Genomic DNA, 19715 nt, shown 5'->3' with positions numbered 1-19715 from the left:
TTACAGAGGATCTGGGTAGATGGGGGGATATCACCCTCTTCGTGGTTTGGCCGAATAGCAGCAGTAAAGAGAATGTCTTAACGCGCCTGCTCTACTTGTTTCAGGGCCCTTCCAATCAACATGCCACGTAGATTCTATCAATGCTACAAGATCGTATAATGCGCTTTATCTGGGAGGGAAACGCCCACGCTTAGCACGTACGATTCTGTCTCAGGATAGGGCGAGGGGAGGGCTGGGAGTACCCAATTTGGCCTGGTATTATAGAGCAGTTCAGGCCACGTCCGCTGCAGTGGAGTGGTTCCAGGACTACCCAGATAGGCAATGGGTGCAGCTTGAACAATATACCTAGGTGATAGGTCCTTGGGGGCCCTTATGTGGATACGGGCTCACTTAGGTCCCTGGAAACGGATTATGTCCTTCAATATATGTTACCCTTTCAAACTGGGATAGTATGTTCACACTCCGGCGCACAACACTATCTCGTCTATCACCCATAGCCTATAATCCTTTGTTTTACCCAGGTACGACAAGGGGAATATTCACAAGATGGTACACTGAGGGACTACGACAATGAGGCCATTTATTGATGGCGAGAATTTGGTGTCCTACTCTGCAGCTCTTGAGAAATTCCCGATAGTGGGATCTGATCGATACGCCTATTTTCAATTGGCATCCTTTCTTAAGACAAGGGCAGTTCGGGAGGTTATGGCCAGAGAACAAACAGCGATAGAGCTTCTCTGTGAAGGTCCTCCTACGACTACTGGGCTGGTCCTCCTCGCCTGTATCACATTATTAATAGACAATCCCCGAGCTATACACTTCATAGGAAGAGTTGGCAGAGGGAGCTGGGTGTGGAACTGGAGGACGCTACATGGGAGAGGTTGGAGCGGGCAGTGGTGAGGGTGTCGTCTCATGTGCCCTTCCGGGAGAATGCGGTGAAGGTGCTGTATCGTTGGTACTTGACACCTGAGCGTCTTCAGCGTATTTACCCCACATTGACGGGGCTGTGCTGGAGGGGTTGTGGGGTACGTGGCACAGCTGGCCACCTATGGTGGACCTGTAAGAAGGTTAGGGCCTATTGGAGATCGATTCATAGTAGGTTACAAGGATGGACGGGCAGCCCAATGCCATGGAGCCCAATGTTCTTTCTATTTTTTGGGGGAGCAGTGAACCTTTCCAGAAACCAACATATATTTGTGGGACAGGCCATAACTGCCGCAAGAGTTATAATTGCTGCATGTTGGAAGCAGCCCATGACTCCGCCTATCACTAGATGGGTCCAAAAACTGAGATACACTTGCGAGATGGAAAGACTTCTAGCAGAGAGGCATAACCAATTAGGCAGATGGCATCAGATCTGGGATTCTTTCTTCTTCATGTATAATTGATTTAAGGTTTCTGTTAAAGTTGGGCCGGAAGGGGGGGGGGGGGGGGGAAGGGAGGGAGGGATGGGTAAATAATAGAATATTATAAATGAAAACTCTGAAAATGTGAAGTTTTGGAACCATAAATCTGACTAATTTATTTGACACTTCAATGCAATAAGAATTACTTACTTTTTGGTACATAGAGCAATAATCACTTTGATTTGTATTGTATAAACGTAAACTTTTGAGAATACTTTGGCCTACATAAATGACATGACTATGGCTTGCATATGTACTATGTTTCAGATGTTTTGTATTATCTATTAATAAAGACTTCAAAAAATTAAAAAAAAAAACATAACAAACGGCTCTGGCAAGACTGTGAAGGTAACAGGGGGCACATGTGTGAAAAGATAAAGTCTTATCCTTTTTCCTTGCAACCCTGTGCCACAGGGGTGCTGTACATAATTTATCACAGTATTACACGACTGTCCAGCTTAAACATATGTTGGATTGGGACTTTGAGGGAGAGTAAATACAGGACACAAACAGAACAGGATAGCTGTAATGTCTGCCCTCCAAAGTGCTTTCCATGGAGATAGGATGTGAATAGGTTGGGGAACACCCTTCAGAAACCATTTACCAGACACTTACTGGGCATATGGAGGGGAATTAGAGGAGCAATGAAGTATGAACCTGATTTTATGAGAAATAGGGATGGCAGTATCTATTAACGCTGGGCCGCAAAAAGGCCGGCATCGCTTCCACCAGTTTTTGGATGATGAGGAGGTTATTGAGTTTAACTAGCTGAAGGACATCACTTGTGGGTTATGCAGGTCCAGCACTATTTGCAGAAAAAGGAGTCTTGTATGATGGGAGGGAAAAGTGGAGGAGTGGCCTAGTGGTTAGGGTGGTGGACTTTGGTCCTGGGGAACTGAGTTGGATTCCCACTTCAGGCACAGCTCCTTGTGACTCTGGGCAAGTCACTTAACCCTTTATTGCCCCAGGTACAAATAAGTACCTGTATACAATATGTAAGCCTCATTGAGCCTGCCATGAGTGGGAAAGTGCGGGGTACAAATGTAACCTAAAATAAAATAAAAATAAACACACGGGAAAGTATCTGAGATTTCCTGCAAAGATCTAAAGGAGCAATTACAGTGTTTTATAATTTTATCAGAGGGTGGTAGTTTGTAAAATATGGCTATATGAGAAAGTGGAAGAGGGATCTGGGGCTGGAGCTCCGTAAATCACAGTGAGTGAAGGTTTTTAATGAGGACAGGCAGATCTCAGATGGGAAACGTTTCATTAGGAATTAACGAGATGGTATTCAACACCAGATAAAATAAAGGAGATTTATCTAGGCATTCTGATCTTTGTTGGCGGAACTGAAACATATTGATATATTGGAGAGCCTGCTCCAAGGTTCAGGATTTTTGGACTCAAGATACCTTGAGAACAAGGGAGGGGGAATAAGGGTGGAAAAACGCCCAAAGGTGTCTTTGTTTGGATGGAATGTGGGGAAGAGGGAACAGTGGGAGAAAAGAGTGCTGCGTATGAATTTGCAGTAGCTCAGTGTGAAATTGCAGCTCGTTGGAAGTGTGGGATAGCATCTCCTATGTCAGCATGGCGAGCTTCATTGGGGGTTTGTGAGCAATGGAGGTCTTAAATGAAAAGAGTAAATCCAGATATGCTGACAATGGAGAACAGTGAAGTCGGCTTCAATGATACTGACTTTATAGGATCCAGAGAATAAGAAATGTATTTATAGACTTTTTTTTTTTTGTGGGGTGGGGGTTAAATTTTGAAGTAACTGGTGGTCTGAAGAATCAGCCATTACCTTGGTTATAAAGGGGTGGGGGTTGCTTGCTTGTTCAATGTTCTGATCTGTGGTTGAGACATTAATGATTTATATTTTAAAACCTTCAAGAAAAATGTACTGAAATAAAAAAAAAAAAAACAGTACAGATCAGTGGGGTAGCCATGGGTGGGCCCAGGGGAGGGGAGGGAGATATGCTAGGTGGGGGCAGGGTTCTTGTGCCCACCCAAAATTGGGTGTCTGGACACGCCCCTGGTACAGATTATTTATAGCTATATCACAGATACTTTTAAGGTAATTGGAATGTCAAGTAGTCTTTAGTAGGTTAAAGTCATGTATGATTTAGATTTTTTAAAAGTCTTCAAATGATCTCCACCAAGCACATAGGAGCTCAAAGGAGACTATGATAAAATGAGAAGAACGGTGAAAAGAAAACTTAGAGGAGCGACTGCGAGGGTCAAAAATTTACATCAGGCGTGGATGCTGTTCAAAAACACCACCCTGGAAGCCCAGGCCAAATATATTCGCGTATTAAAAAGGAGACTGGAAGACCAAACGACAGCCAGCCTGGTTAAATAGTGAGGTGAAGGAAGCTATTAGAGCTAAAAGAAAATCCTTCAGAAATGGAAGGAATCGACTGAAAATAATAAGAAATGGCATAAGGAATGTCAAGTCAAATGCAAAGCGCTGATAAGAAAGCTAAGAGGGAGTTTGAAAAAAGATTGCGTCGGAGGCAAAAGCACATAGTAATTTTTTTTTAGGTATATTAAAAGCAGGAAGCCGGCAAAAGAATCGGTTGGACCGCTAGATGGCTGAGGAGTAAAAGGGGCTATCAGGGAAGACAAAGCTGTAGCGGAGAGATTACATAAATTCTTTGCTTCGGTCTTCACCGAGGAAGATTTGGGTGGGATACCGGTGCCGGAAATGGTATTCGAAGCTGACGAGTTGGAGAAACTTAATGAATTCTCTGTAAACCTGGAGGATGTAATGTGGCAGTTCTACAAACTGAAGAGTAGCAAATCTCCTGGACCGGATGGTATTCATCCCAGAGTACTGATACAACTGAAAAATGAGCTTGCAGAGCTATTGTTAGAAATATGTAATTTATCCTTAAAATCAAGCGTGGTACCGGAAAATTGGAGGGTGGCCAATGTAACGCCGATTTTTAAAAAAGGATCCAGAGGAGATCTGAGAAATTATAGACCGGTGAGAGTCTGACGTCGGTGCCGGGCAAAATGGTAGAGACTATTATTAAGAACAAAATTACTGAGCATATTCAAAAGCATGGATTAATGAGACAAAGGGGCTCATTTTCAAAGCACTTAGCCTTCCAAAGTTCCATAGGTTTCTATGGAACTTTGGAAGGCTAAGTGCTTTGAAAATATGCCTCAAAGTCAACATGGATTTAGTGAAGGGAAATCTTGCCTCGCCAATCTATTACATTTCTTTGAAGGGGAGAACAAACATAGTACATAACGTAAGTACATAAGCCTAAGCACTGCCACACTGGGAAAAGACCAAAGGTCCATCAAGCCCAGCACTCTGTCTCCGACAGCGGCCAATCCAGGCCCCAAAAACCTGGCAAAAACCCAAAATTTAATAATGATCAATGGACTTTTCCTTCAGGAATCTGTCCAGACCCCCTTTAAACTCAGCAAGGCCAGTTGCCGTCACTACCTTCTCCAGCAATGAGTTCCAGAGTCTAACTACGTGCTGAGTAAAGAAAACGTTCTCCGATTTGTTTTAAACCTACCACATTCTAATTTCATCTTGTGTCCCCTGGTTCTATTATTGTTAGAAAGTGTAAACAAACGCTTCACATCTGTCCGCTCTACTCCAATCATTATTTTGTAGACCTCTATCATATCACCCCTCAGCCGCCTTTTCTCCAGGCTAAAGAGTCCTAGCCGTCTTAACCTCTCCTCATAGGGTAGTTGTCCCATCCCTTTTATCATTTTTGTCGCCCTTCTCTGCACCTTCTCCAATTCCTTTATATCTTTTTTTGAGATGAGGCGACCAGAACTGAACATGTGGATAAAGGGGAGCCGGTTGATATTGTGTATCTGGATTTTCAGAAGGCATTTGACAAAGTAGCTCATGAAAGACTCCAGAGGAAACTGGAGAGTCATGGGATAGGAGGAAGTGTTCTATTGTGGATTAAAACTGGTTAAAGATAGGAAACAGAGAGTAGGGTTAAATGGTCAGTATTCTCAATGGAGAAGGGTAGTTAGTGGGGTTCCCCAGGGGTCTGTGCTGGTACCGCTGCTTTTTAACATATTTATAAATGACCTAACCGCAACGCAAATACAAGTTATTATTCTTGGAAAGTGCGGATGGCGGATAATGTTTATTGATGTTTATTACTCTATTTTGGAATAAGGAATAGGTTAAAGACAGTATTAAGGGGGGGAGGGGGGGAACTGGGAAGAAAACTGTAAATCAATTTGATGATAATGGTAGCGGATTGGTGTACATATGACTGACAAAGTTAAAACTGTTATGTATTTAATCAAAGAACTGTATTAATCTGTGACATCATCAATAAAAACTTTGAAACATAACATATTTATAAATGACCTAGAGATGGGAGTAACTAGTGAAGTAATTAAATTTTCTGAAGACACAAAGGAAAGGGAAATTGGACTTGATATACCGCCTTTCTGAGGTTTTTGCAACTACATTCAAAGCGGTTTACATATATTCAGGTACTTATTTTGTACCAGGGGCAATGGAGGGTTAAGTGACTTGCCCAGAGTCGCAAGGAGCTGCAGTGGGAATCGAACTCAGTTCCCCAGGATCAAAGTCCACTGCACTAACCACTAGGCTACTCCTCCACTCCAAGTTATTGAAAGTCATTAAATCGCGGGAGGATTGTGAAAAATTACAAGTGGACCTTACGAGACTGGGAGACTGGGCGTCTAAATGGCAGATGACGTTTAATGTGAGCAAGTGCAAAGTGATGCATGTGGGAAAGAGGAACCCAAATTATAGCTATGTCATGCAAGGTTCCACGTTAGGAGTCACGGACCAAGAAAGGGATCTAGGTGTCGTCGTTGATGATACGTTGAAACCTTCTGCTCAGTGTGCTGCTGCGGCTAAGAAAGCAAATAGAATGTTAGGTATTATTAGGAAAGGAATGGAAAACAAAAATGAGGATGTTATAATGCCTTTGTATCGCTCCATGGTGCGACCGCACTTCGAATATTGTGTTCAATTCTGGTCTCTGCATCTCAAAAAAGATATAGTGGAATTAGAAAAGGTGCAGAGAAGGGTGACAAAAATGATAAAGGGGATGGGACGACTTCCCTATGAGGAAAGGCTAAAGCGGCTAGGGCTCTTCAGCTTGGAGAAAAGGCGGCTGAGGGGAGATATGATAGAGGTCTATAAAATAATGAGTGGAGTTGAATGGGTAGATGTGAAGAGTCTTTTCACGCTTTCCAAAAATACCAGGACTAGGAGGCATGCGATGAAGCTACAATGTAGTAAATTTAAAACGAATCGGAGAAAATATTTCTTCACTCAACGTGTAATTAAACTCTGGAATTCGTTGCCAGAGAATGTGGTAAAGGCGGTTAGCTTAGCGGAGTTTAAAAAAGGTTTGGACGGCTTCCTAAAGGAAAAGTCCATAGATCCTTTTTGAAATGGACTTGGGGAAAATCCACTATTTCTGGGATAAGCAGTATAAAATGTTTTGTACATTTTTGGGATCTTGCCAGGTATTTGTGACCTGGATTGGCCACTGTTGGAAACAGGATGCTGGGCTCGATGGACCTTTTGTCTTTCCCAGTATGGCAATACTTATGTACTCATCAACATCAACTGAGTACATCTGCCTCTGACATACCTGTAAAATATGTTGTTGATCTGTCTTCGTATATAGGCCCGCAAGCCTAAAAACTTGCCATAAATTCGATGTAAAATGGTCTTTAGAAAATCTCTCTCTCGGGGGTCCTCACTGTCAAAGAGATCCAACAACTGTGGAAAGACAGAAATGAAGTGAGAATCTATACAGAATGACCAAATGGTCGAATCAAGCCTAAGGGAGCATTGAAAGAAAGACCATCAACAGTACTGAAAGATTAACAAAACAACACAATCTATGCCAGCAAACCTGTGAAGGGCAAGTGTTCAGTGAGAGGTTTAAGAGATGTCACTCTGCTGGTAACTTCAGTATTTGACATCTCTCCATGCACTGCTTTACTCACTTATATCTAAGAACACGCAGCTCGTTTTGATCCAGAACATTAACCTCAACTAATTGGCTACAACATAATAAATTGATGTTTAATCCAAATAAATCCAGCTGTCCTCTCTCTTCAAACTGTCCTAACACTTGTCTATCCCGGCCCATTTTCCTCGGTGTAACTGTTATTCCTCAATTACCTAGTACAAAAATATTAGATATCATTCTAGATGACTCACTTTCCTTTTGGCCAGATTACTAATGTAATTAAGCATTGTTTCCATAGATTCTGGCAAATTCACTCAATTCGCCCTTTATTGACCTACCTGAAGTAAATATACTTATTCACTCTTGTCATTAGCAGAACTACCTACTGTAACTCACTTTACAAAAGTCTCAAAACAAGTGATATTAGGCACCTACAAATAGCCCAGAATACCACTATCAAACTTATTACTGGAAAAATAGAAATTCCATCACGTTACTCCACTATTTAAAGCGGCCCCTTGGGCTCCCCTTGCCTCCCCACATTATTTATGGTCTATAAAATCCATCTGTCTGGTGAACCATTATATCTCTCTTCTATGTTGGCCCCATACTCAAATTCTAGAACATTGCAATCATCGTTCCAAAACCTATTGATAGTGCCATCTTTCCAAGAAATAATTCATCAACATACTAAGAAGGTGATTATTTTCAGTTCAGGGTTCCGAACACTGGAATAAACTACCTCAGCGTGTTCCAGTCCATCGGCCCCAGCTTGTTCCAGTCTGCCTGATCCAGCTTCTCCCTGCCTGTTTCAGTCCATCTGCTCCAGCTTGTTGCAGCCCGCCGATCCAGCTTCTCCCTCCTTGTTCTGGTCCTTCTGCTCCAGCTTGTTCCAGTCCGCCTGATCCAGCTCGTTCCAGTCCGTCTGATCCAGCTTGTTCCAGTCTGTCTGATCCAGCTTGCTCCAGTCCTGCTGCTCTGCTCTCTTCTGCTCCATATTATTCCAGCTTGCTCCAGTCCCGCTGCTGTGCTCTCCACCGCACTCACCTGTTCCTGCCTGCCTGCTAGCCTATCAACCAACCTCCAAATTATTCCAGCTTGTTCCAGTCCTGCTGCTGAGCTCTCCACCACACTCACCTGTTCCTGCCTGCCTGCGAGCCAATCAACCAACCAGCCCATCAACAACCTGCCTGCCTCCTAGCCTGCACAACTACCTACCTGCCTCCCCGCCTGCCGCCTTGCCAGCCCATCACTCTCCTGACTGCTCACCCTTCATCCTGCCTGCCTCCCAGCCCATCTACCTGCCTGCCCCCCAGCCCAGCAACCTATCTACCTGCTTGCCCCCCATCAACCTACCTACCCGCCTGCCAGCCCCTCTACCTACCTTCCCACCTGCCAATCTGCCTGTCAAACCACCATCACTACATATGCACCCGTAAACACATCACTACTTATGGCCCCCTTACACATTCTCTTCATTGCCCTGTCCCTTCCTAATCTATTCCCCCTCCCCCCACCGCTGATTACCGCACGAACTCACTGCCCATCCATGTCCTCTCCCGTCCTGCTCACTACTGCAATACCTTACCCACCCCTATCCCCCACCACCACACCATCTCTACTGTCCTCCTCCTCCTTCCTAGCTCTCAACCTTTAGCACCACCTTCCTGACATGAACCCTTCCCCATTCCTCCTAAGTGCATCCCGTCTTCGTCGCCCTACCTACCCCACCCTCCTCCGCACTCTCTTGCTCCTTCTCCTGCTATCCGCGGGAGACATCAATCCCAACCCAGGTCCCCCCACACCTGTCCTCATCTCATCCATGCAAACGTTTCCGCGATGTCTCCAATCTCATCTCTATTCCCCTCCTCCCTCCCCTTCTCGTGTGCCCTGTGGAATGGTCGCTCGGTCTGCAACAAACTTTCCTTCACCCATGATCTCTTCATCTCCCGTTCCCTTCAACTGCTCGCCCTAACTGAAACCTGGCTCACCCCCGACAACTCTGTCTCAGTCGCGGCCCTATGCCATGGAGGTTATCTATTCTCCCATTCTCCCCGCCCAGTTGGCCGCGGTGGCGTCGTCGGATTACTACTTCCGCCCTCCTGCAGTTTTCAACCTCTCCTCCTACCGCAGTCTCACTGCTTCTCATCCTTTGAAGTTCACTCCATCCGTCTAGTCTACCTGCTGCCACTCAGAGTTGCAGTCATTTACCGCCCCCCTGAGAAGTCCCTCTTTTCCTTCCTTACCGACTTCGATACCTGGCTCTCCGTTTTTCTTGAGCCCTCATCCCCATCCCTCATTCTTGGAGACTTTAACATACACACTGATGACCCATCCGACTCTTATGCTTCTCAGTTCCTCACTCTAACCTCCTCCTTCAACATCCAACTGAGCTCCACCTCCCCTACTCATCAATCTGGCCACTGCCTTGACCTCGTCCTCTCCTCTACCTGCTCACCCTCCAATCTCTGCGCCTCAGCTCTTCCTCTCTCTGACCATCACCTGATCACCTTCACACTTCTTCACCCTCCCCCTCAGTCCCGCCCAACACTAACCACTACTTCCAGGAATCTCCAGGCTGTCGACCCTCCCACCTTATCCTCTAGTATCTCTAATCTCTTCTCTTCCATTATGTCCTCCGAGTCCGTCGACAAGGATGTCTCCACTTTCAATGCCACTCTCTCCTCTGCACTGGACACCCTTGCACCATCCATCTCCCGTCCCACAAGATGTACTAATCCCCAGTCCTGGCTGACCCCTTGCATCCAATACCTTCGCTCCTGCGCCCGATCGGCTGAACGCCTCTGGAGGAAATCTCGCACCCATACTGATTTCAATCATTATAAATTCATGCTATCCTCCTTCCAGTCCTCCCTATTCCTCGCCAAACAGGACTATTACACCCAGTTGACTAATTCCCTCAGCTCTAACCCTCGTCGTCTCTTCGCCACCCTTAACTCCCTCCTCAAAGTGCCCTCCGCTCCCACCGAACCCTCACTCTCTCCTCAATCACTGGCTGATTACTTCAGCGACAATGTGCAGAAGATCAACCTCAAATTCACCACCAAACCATCTTCTCCTCTTCACCCTTTAACCCACTCTCTCAACCAAGCAACCCAGGCCTCCTTCTCCTCTTTTCTTGATATCACCAAAGAGGAAACCGCCCATCTTCTCTCCTCCTCGAAATGCACCACCTGTTCCTCTGACCCCATCCCCACCAACTTACTCAACACCATCTCTCCTACTGTCACCCCCCCCCATCTGTCATATCCTCAACCTCTCTCTCTCCACTGCAACTGTCCCTGACACCTTCAAGCATGCTGTAGTCACACCACTCCTTAAAAAACCATCAATTGACCCTACCTGTCCCTCCAACTACCGCCCCATTTCCCTCCTACCCTTCCTCTCCAAGATACTTGAACATGCCGTTCATAGCTGTTGCCTTGATTTTCTCTCCTCTCATGCCATCCTCGATCCGCTTCAATCCGGCTTGCCCCTTACACTCGACAGAAACGGCACTATCTAAAGTCTGCAATGACCTGTACCTTGCCAAATCCAAAGGCCACTACTCCATCCTCATCCTCCTCGACCTATCCGCCGCTTTTGACACTGTCAATCACAATTTACTTCTTGCCACACTCTCCTCATTTGGGTTCCAGGGCTCTGTCCTCTCCTGGTTCTCCTCTTATCTCTCCCACCGTACCTTCAGAGTACATTCTCATGGTTCTTCCTCCACCCCCATCCCGCTCTCTGTTGGAGTTCCTCAGGGATCTGTCGTTGGTCCCCTTCTTTTTTCAATCTACACCTCTTCCCTTGGCTCCCTGATCTCATCTCACGGTTTCCAATATCATCTTTATGCCGACGACACCCAGCTTTATCTCTCCACACCAGACATCACTGCAGATACCCAGGCCAAGGTATCGGCCTGCTTATCCGACATTGCTGCCTGGATGTCCAACCGCCACCTGAAACTGAACATGGCCAAGACCAAGCTTACTGACTTCCCACCCAAACCCACTCCTCCTCTCCTTCCACTCTCTATCTCAGTTGATAACACCCTCATCCTCCCAGTCTCATCTGCCCGCAACCTCTGAGTCATCTTCGACTCCTCCCTCTCCTTCTCTGCGCATATCCAGCAGACAGCCAAGACCTGTCGCTTCTTCCTCTATAACATTAGCAAAATTCGCCCTTTCCTCTCTGATCACACCACCCGAACTCTCATCCACTCTCTCATTACCTCTCGCCTTGACTACTGCAACCTACTCCTCACTGGCCTCCCACTTACATAAGTACATAAGTAGTGCCATACTGGGAAAGACCAAAGGTCCATCTAGCCCAGCATCCTGTCACCGACAGTGGCCAATCCAGGTCAAGGGCACCTGGCACGCTCCCCAAACGTAAAAACATTCCAGACAAGTTATACCTAAAAATGCGGAATTTTTCCAAGTCCATTTAATAGCGGTCTATGGACTTGTCCTTTAGGAATCTATCTAACCCCTTTTTAAACTCCGTCAAGCTAACCGCCCGTACCACGTTCTCCGGCAACGAATTCCAGAGTCTAATTACACGTTGGGTGAAGAAAAATTTTCTCCGATTCGTTTTAAATTTACCACACTGTAGCTTCAACTCATGCCCTCTAGTCCTAGTATTTTTGGATAGCGTGAACAGTCGCTTCACATCCACCCGATCCATCCACTCATTATTTTATACACTTCTATCATATCTCCCCTCAGCCGTCTCTTCTCCAAGCTAAAAAGCCCTAGCCTTCTCAGCCTCTCTTCATAGGAAAGTCGTCCCATCCCCACTATCATTTTCGTCGCCCTTCGCTGTACCTTTTCCAATTCTACTATATCTTTTTTGAGATACGGAGACCAGTACTGAACACAATACTCCAGGTGCGGTCGCACCATGGAGCGATACAACGGCATTATAACATCCGCACACCTGGACTCCATACCCTTCCTAATAACACCCAACATTCTATTCGCTTTCCTAGCCGCAGCAGCACACTGAGCAGAAGGTTTCAGCGTATCATCGACGACGACACCCAGATCCCTTTCTTGATCCGTAACTCCTAACGCGGAACCTTGCAAGACGTAGCTATAATTCGGGTTCCTCTTACCCACATGCATCACTTTGCACTTGTCAACATTGAACTTCATCTGCCACTTGCACGCCCAATCTCCCAGTCTCGCAAGGTCCTCCTGTAATCGTTCACATTCCTCCTGCGACTTGACGACCCTGAATAATTTTGTGTCATCGGCGAATTTAATTACCTCACTAGTTATTCCCATCTCTAGGTCATTTATAAATACATTAAAAAGCAACGGACCCAGCACAGACCCCTGCGGGACCCCACTAACTACCCTCCTCCACTGAGAATACTGGCCACGCAATCCTACTCTCTGCTTCCTATCTTTCAACTTAGCCATCTATCTCCCCTTCAGTCCGTTCAGAACTCTGCTGCACATCTTCTCTTCCGCCTGGACTGATATACTCATCACCCCTCTCCTCAAGCCACTGCACTGGCTTCCGATTAGGTACCACATACAGTTCAAGCTTCTCCTACTAACCTATAAATGCACTCGATCTGCAGCCCCTTCCTACTTCTCTACCTTCATCTCCCCCTACGTTCCTACCCGTAACCTCCGCTCTCAAGACAAATCCCTCCTTTCAGTACCCTTCTCCACCACCGCCTCCAGGCTCCGCCCTTTCTGCCTCGCCTCACCCCATGCTTGGAATAAACTCCCTGAGCCCATACACCAGGCCCCCTCCCTGCCCATCTTCAAATCCTTGCTCAAAGCCCACCTCTTCAATGTCGCCTTCAGCACCTAACCACCATACCTCTATTCAGGAAATCTAGACTGCCCCAACTTGACATTTCGCCCTTTAGATTGTAAGCCCCTTTGAGCAGGGACTGTCCTTCTCTGTTAAACTGTACAGCACTGCATAACCCTTGTAGCGCTCTAGAAATGTTAAGTAGTAGTAGTAGTCTCTCCAACACGAAACATCCCTCTTCAAAATTTTAAAACAGAACTCAAAAAGTTTCTTTTCTCTGATGCATATTCCTAATTCCTCCATTAGAATTCATGGAAATTCAGCCTATTGGACCCAACAGACCAGTTAGACCCCCTCCCTCCATTTTACATCCCTTCCTCTCCTATCTTATCAAAAACTGTAGCTCCACCCTGTCCCTCCTCTTTCAGGTTTTAATATTTTCTTCCTTTACTATACTTTTTAGACTGTAAGCCGCCTAGACATGCTTTTTGATAGGCGGGATAGTAAATCTTGATTATACTTGAAATGCTAATCTAGCAAGGAAAGAAAAAATCTCTAGCTCTGAATTGCTCCATTGGTAGCCATGATCCCTGGGACCCTATTTTTTGCATAGAACTTCCCCAGGACTGCTCTTAGAGAAGCATTTTTTTGGTTGTCTAAGGAAGAAGGGAATTCCTTAGCCTTAACCCTTGTCCTTGAAGAAAGCAAGTGAAACCCGCGGAGTCGGGCGGTTCCAGGGGAAGGCGTGGGATGAATATTTTCCAGCGAGGCAAGATAAGTGCACAGCTCTCACTAAGTATATATTTTAAAGTTAAAGTGATTTTAATAGCACTGTGGTGTTGGGAAGCAAAAGAAAACGAGCAAGTGTTGCTCCCCCCAAAAATCTTTTAGAGTAACCTGATGAAAGAAGTGCTATACCACTTTAAAGCAGCATTATTGTCTGCAAAAATAGTGGGAAATATCTGAGGGTTCTCTATATATAAAAATTTTTTTATATGAAATTATACTGGTGTGAGCTGTGATAAGCACTTTATATAAGTTGGTGGTTCACAGTCCTGGTTTGTGTACATACTGTTGAATGTTACCAGAGACATTGATATTGTGGAATCGTTTTCTCTTAGAGAAGCAAAAGCAGACACAACAGGGACTTGCTCCTCTATTAGCTACTTCACTATAATGTTTTTCCTAGGAGGAAACCGGAATCTGCTATTGAGTTATTCAGAACAAAAGTGGATTTTTAGGTTCGTATCAGTAACTCCCATAGATTAGAATGCTGTGATCGAGTGGCCACATTTCCTGTAACTTATTCTCTGATGTGCAGAATTTTTAAGTTAGGACAGTGAAATTTCACATGAAATATTAGTAGTAGATATGAAGACAAATGACTGCTTATGATTGGCTGATGGGAGTCATGTGACCTCTTGTAACGTTTTAAACTGCCATCAAGTGGGGATTATTAACATGCTCACAACGTTATTTGATGAATACTCGGCTCTATATCTAAGTAGATGACATCAGCTACTCATACCCATTGAACCTGACTTACCTACAAGCCCTAAATAAACTGACAACCTAACAATTCAAGAATGGGCTAAAAACAAAAAAACTTTGCCTGACTCCCAAATCCCAGCAATCTTCAAGAGCTGCTTCTATCATTTGCGACAACTATGCTACCTCTCTCCATAACTTGAAAAGGCAAGCCTCGTCACCGCGGTTCACTACTACTACTAATCATTTCTACAGTGCTACTAGATGTACACAGCACTGTACACGTCATACATAGGTACTTTTCTCTGTTCCCGGAGGGCTCACAATCTAAGTTTTTGTACCTGGGGCAATGGAGGGTTAAGTGACTTACCAAAGTCACAAGAAGCTGCAGTGGAAATCGAACCCAGGTCGTCAGGCTCAAGCTCACTGAACTATGCTATCACACTATGATGACATTGACTGGATTACTCTAACAACTTCTACGCTGGCCTGACTACAAAGGTTTGCACTAGAGAATGACACGGGGACGGGGAACTGCAGTAACCGTGGGGATGGGGACAGGGACAGAGCTGACGGGGACAGGGCGGGGACAGATCCCACGAGGATGGGGACAAACTTTGTCCTCATGTCATTTTCTACTTTGAAGCCTCTTAATGAACTGGACTGTTATTTATGTTTAAGTGATGCCTACAAAGATATTTTGATTTTTTGGAAAAAACAAGCAAACATACTGGCCACAACTAGCAAAATTTGCATGGGGGATCCTGTACATCCTGCTACCAGCACATCTTCTAAGAAGACAACGTCTATTCCAGGAAGGACTCTGAAAGACAGGAGAGCTAGATTGAATCCTGAGATTGTCGATGACTTAATTATCCACGGATTAAAAAACCATAACAGTGCTTAATAGGGCACATTCCCCCCCCTAGGGCATATAGAACGGGTTGTATTTTATACCCATGGACATTTTAACAGTGTGAATTAGGATTCCTGGGTGTAGCAGAAATCACCTACTGTTGGGATTGGAATGGTAGAGGAGGGTGGTGGTGGTAGGGTTTATTATAGCTGCTCATTGTTATTATTGTTTTCTATTTGTAATTTATACACAACAGTTGCACAGCATATTGTTCCTTTTTATACTTTAACAAAAAGATTTAACTATAAAATCATAAGTGTTCAATGTTTCTGCAGATGAGGACAGAGCCCACAGGGATGGGACGGGGCGGGGATGGAGACGGAGACAGTACCCATCGGGATAGGGACAAACTTTGTCCACATGTCATTCTCTAGTTTGCACTAGTTCCAGTTGATTCAAAATTCTGCTGCAAGACTGATAGAAGTTTGTAAGTGACATGACCACATCACACCATTTCTGCAAAAGCTTCACTGGCTACCAGTACTGTGTCTGACCTTCAAGGCCCTTAAAGGAAATGGGCTAGAGTACTTGAAGAACAAGATCTCCCTCTACATACCTTCTGGCAGGATTTTCCTTTGGTAAAGCCATGGTGCCTTGGATTTTGTAATCCGTTGTCATCTAGAAAGTCAACTATCCTTTCCTTTAGCAGCGATTCCATTATTTTTCCTACCACCACCATGAGGGTTTACCAGCCTTTAGTTTTCCACTTCTTCCCTGTCTCCACTTTTGTGAAGAAGGACCACATCAGTTCGTCTCCAATTCTCGGAACCTCTCCCATCTCTAAAGATCTATTAGATAAATCCTTAAGAGGACCCACCAGGACTTCTCTGAGCTCTGTCCACTTTCATACTTCAAGCTGTTTATAAACGTTTTCTTCTGTGAATGGCACAATATCCACTACATTCCCAGATATACCCTCGGTCACCGACCACGGTCCTTCTCCAGGATTTTCTTCAGTGAACACCGAAGAGAAGTATTTCCCTCATAGGAAAGTTGTCCCATCCCCTTTATCATTTTCATTGCCCTTCTCTGTACCTTTTCTAATTCTGCTATATCTTGTTATGAGATGCAGTGACCAGAATTGCACACAGTATTCGAGGTGCGGTCACACCATGGAGCAATACAAAAGCATTACAACATTCTCTTAGCTTGCAATTTAACAACTTTGAATAACTTTGTGTCATCAGCAAATTTACAGCCTCTTTTACTAAACTACACTAGTGATGCCTGTGTCAGGAATCGCTACCACAGTTAAACAGGCCCTCTATGGTTGACACAAGAGTATTTTACGTGTAAACACACATAAATGTGGTATGGTTATATATAGTAATTGATGTATACATATTTTTTATCTGTTTTTTAACTGATATATTTATATTTTTTGATTATTTTTTCATTTGATTAGTTTTTAGCTTGTACTATTATCTAATCTAATATAATAAAAGGCACCCTCAACGTTCTGAGGACAACGTTCTGAAGTCACTCAGACAGATGATTCGTAAGTTCGTGGTGGTGAAGCCACTGACCAAGACTCGCTGCCCCGCCCTCGCGTCAAACATCATGACGTCGAGGGCGGGGAAAAATAAACGGATCGCGAGGGCAGGAAAAAAAACAAACAAACTGATCGCACCCACGCACGGTGCGTTTCAGTATATTAGATTTACCTCCGTGGTGGCGGTTCCGGCAGCGCAGCGTCACGGAAGGAGGCGGCGCTCCCGACGTCTGTAGCCTTCCCTTCGCTGTGTTCCGCCTTCTTCTGACGTCAATGATGACGTCAGAAGAAGGCGGAACACAGCGAAGGGAAGGCTAGACGTCGGAAACGCCGCCCCCTTCCCTGACGCTGCGCTGCCGAAACCGCCACCACGGAGGTAAATTAAAAAAAAAAAAAAAAAAAGGGATGTTGGAGGGATAGAAGAGGGTGGGCAGCAAAGTTGAACACTGGGAGCAGGAGGGTAGGAGAAAAACAACAGCATGGATGCGAAGGGGGGGGGGGGGAACAAGAGGGTGGGCCAGGCTGGGACATGGGAGAGAGAGGAGCATGGATGCGAGGGGGGGTCATGGAAGGAAGAGAGGGGAATTGCAGGAAAAGGAAGAATGGAGGGGGCAGGGGACAGAGGAGCATGGATGCCCATGGATTGAGAGGGCAGGCCTCAGGCAGAGAGGGGAATTGCTGGATACGGATGAATGGAGGGGCCAGGTGACAGAGGAGCATGGATTGGAAGGGCAGGACTCAGGAAGAGGGGAATTGATGGATAGGGATGAATGGAGGGGACAGATGGGCATGGATGGATATGGATTGCAGGGCAGGCCTCAGGCAGAGAGGGGAAATGCTGGAAAGGGAAAAATGGAGGGGCCAGGTGACAGAGGAGCATGGATTGGAAGGGCAGGACTCAGGAAGAGGGGAATTGCTGGATAGGGATGAATGGAGGGGACAGATGGGCATGGATGGATATGGATTGCAGGGCAGGCCTCAGGCACAGAGGGGAAATGCTGGAAAGGGAAAATGGAGGGGCCAGGTGACAGAGGAGCATGGATTGGAAGGGCAGGACTCAGGAAGAGGGGAATTGATGGATAGGGATGAATGGAGGGGACAGATGGGCATGGATGGATATGGATTGCAGAGCAGGCCTCAGGCAGAGAGGGGAAATGCTGTAAAGGGAAAAATGGAGGGGCCAGGTGACAGAGGAGCATGGATTGGAAGGGCAGGACTCAGGAAGAGGGGAATTGATGGATAGGGATGAATGGAGGGGACAGATGGGCATGGATGGATATGGATTGCAGGACAGGCCTCAGGCAGAGAGGGGAAATGCTGTAAAGGGAAAAATGGAGGGGCCAGGTGACAGAGGAGCATGGATTGGAAGGGCAGGACTCAGGAAGAGGGGAATTGATGGATAGGGATGAATGGAGGGGACAGATGGGCATGGATGGATATGGATTGCAGGGCAGGCCTCAGGCAGAGAGGGGAAATGCTGGAAAGGGAAAAATGGAGGGGCCAGGTGACAGAGGAGCATGGATGGGCATGGATTGGAAGGGCAGGACTCAGGAAGAGGGGAATTGATGGATAGGGATGAATGGAGGGGACAGATGGGCATGGATGGATATGGATTGCAGGACAGGCCTCAGGCAGAGAGGGGAAATGCTGTAAAGGGAAAAATGGAGGGGCCAGGTGACAGAGGAGCATGGATTGGAAGGGCAGGACTCAGGAAGAGGGGAATTGATGGATAGGGATGAATGGAGGGGACAGATGGGCATGGATGGATATGGATTGCAGGGCAGGCCTCAGGCAGAGAGGGGAAATGCTGGAAAGGGAAAAATGGAGGGGCCAGGTGACAGAGGAGCATGGATGGGCATGGATTGGAAGGGCAGGACTCAGGGAGAGGGGAATTGCTGGATAGGGATGAATGGAGGGGACAGATGGGCATGGATGGATATGGATTGCAGGGCAGGCCTCAGGCAGAGAGGGGAAATGCTGGATAGGGAAAAATGGAGGGGCCAGGTGACAGAGGAGCATGGATGGGCATGGATTGGAAGGGCAGGACTCAGGGAGAGGGGAATTGCTGGATAGGGATGAATGGAGAGGACAGATGGGCATGGATGGATATGGATTGCAGGGCAGGCCTCAGGCAGAGAGGGGAAATGCTGGATAGGGATGAATGGAGGGGGCAGGTGACAGAGAAACATGGATGGCCATGGATTGGGAGGGCAGGGCTCAGGGAGAGAGGGGAATTGCTGGAAAAGGATGAATGGAGGGGGCAGGGGACAGATGGCCATGGATTGGGAGGGCACGGCTCACACTCTCTCTCTCATATACAGTGTCTTTCTGACTCTCACTCTCACACACTCTGTCTCACACTGTATCACAATCACTCTCTATGTGCCACACAGTCACTCACACACTCGCTTGGTCTCATACACTCACTCTCACAGAGAATCTGTGTCTCACACACACTCTCTCTCTCGCCCACACACACACACACTCTCTCTCACACTGTGTCTCACATACACACTTGCACACACTCTCATTCTCACACACACGCTCTCTCACAAACACCCTCACACCCAGACTCACTCTCTCTCTCTCTCATACACACACACTCACACTTTCACTCTGTCTCTCACACAGTCACTCTCACATACACTCTCCCAAACATACACACTCCGAGGAAAACCTTGCTA

General features: G+C 46.1%; 1 protein-coding gene across 1 annotated transcript in view; it reads right to left on the bottom strand.

The window, feature by feature from the left end:
• PPP2R5D (protein phosphatase 2 regulatory subunit B'delta) overlaps positions 1–19715 on the bottom strand; it is a 235173-nt gene that overhangs the window by 130728 nt on the left and 84730 nt on the right. The window contains 1 exon segment of the mRNA XM_030195682.1: positions 7031–7161. Within this exon segment, the coding sequence (XP_030051542.1) occupies positions 7031–7161 (131 nt within the window).

This window comes from Microcaecilia unicolor, chromosome 3, assembly GCF_901765095.1.
Source record: "Microcaecilia unicolor chromosome 3, aMicUni1.1, whole genome shotgun sequence".
Lineage (NCBI taxonomy): Eukaryota > Metazoa > Chordata > Amphibia > Gymnophiona > Siphonopidae > Microcaecilia > Microcaecilia unicolor.
The sequence above is the reverse complement of the archived record's forward strand: the minus strand, read 5'-3'. Positions and strand labels throughout refer to the sequence as shown.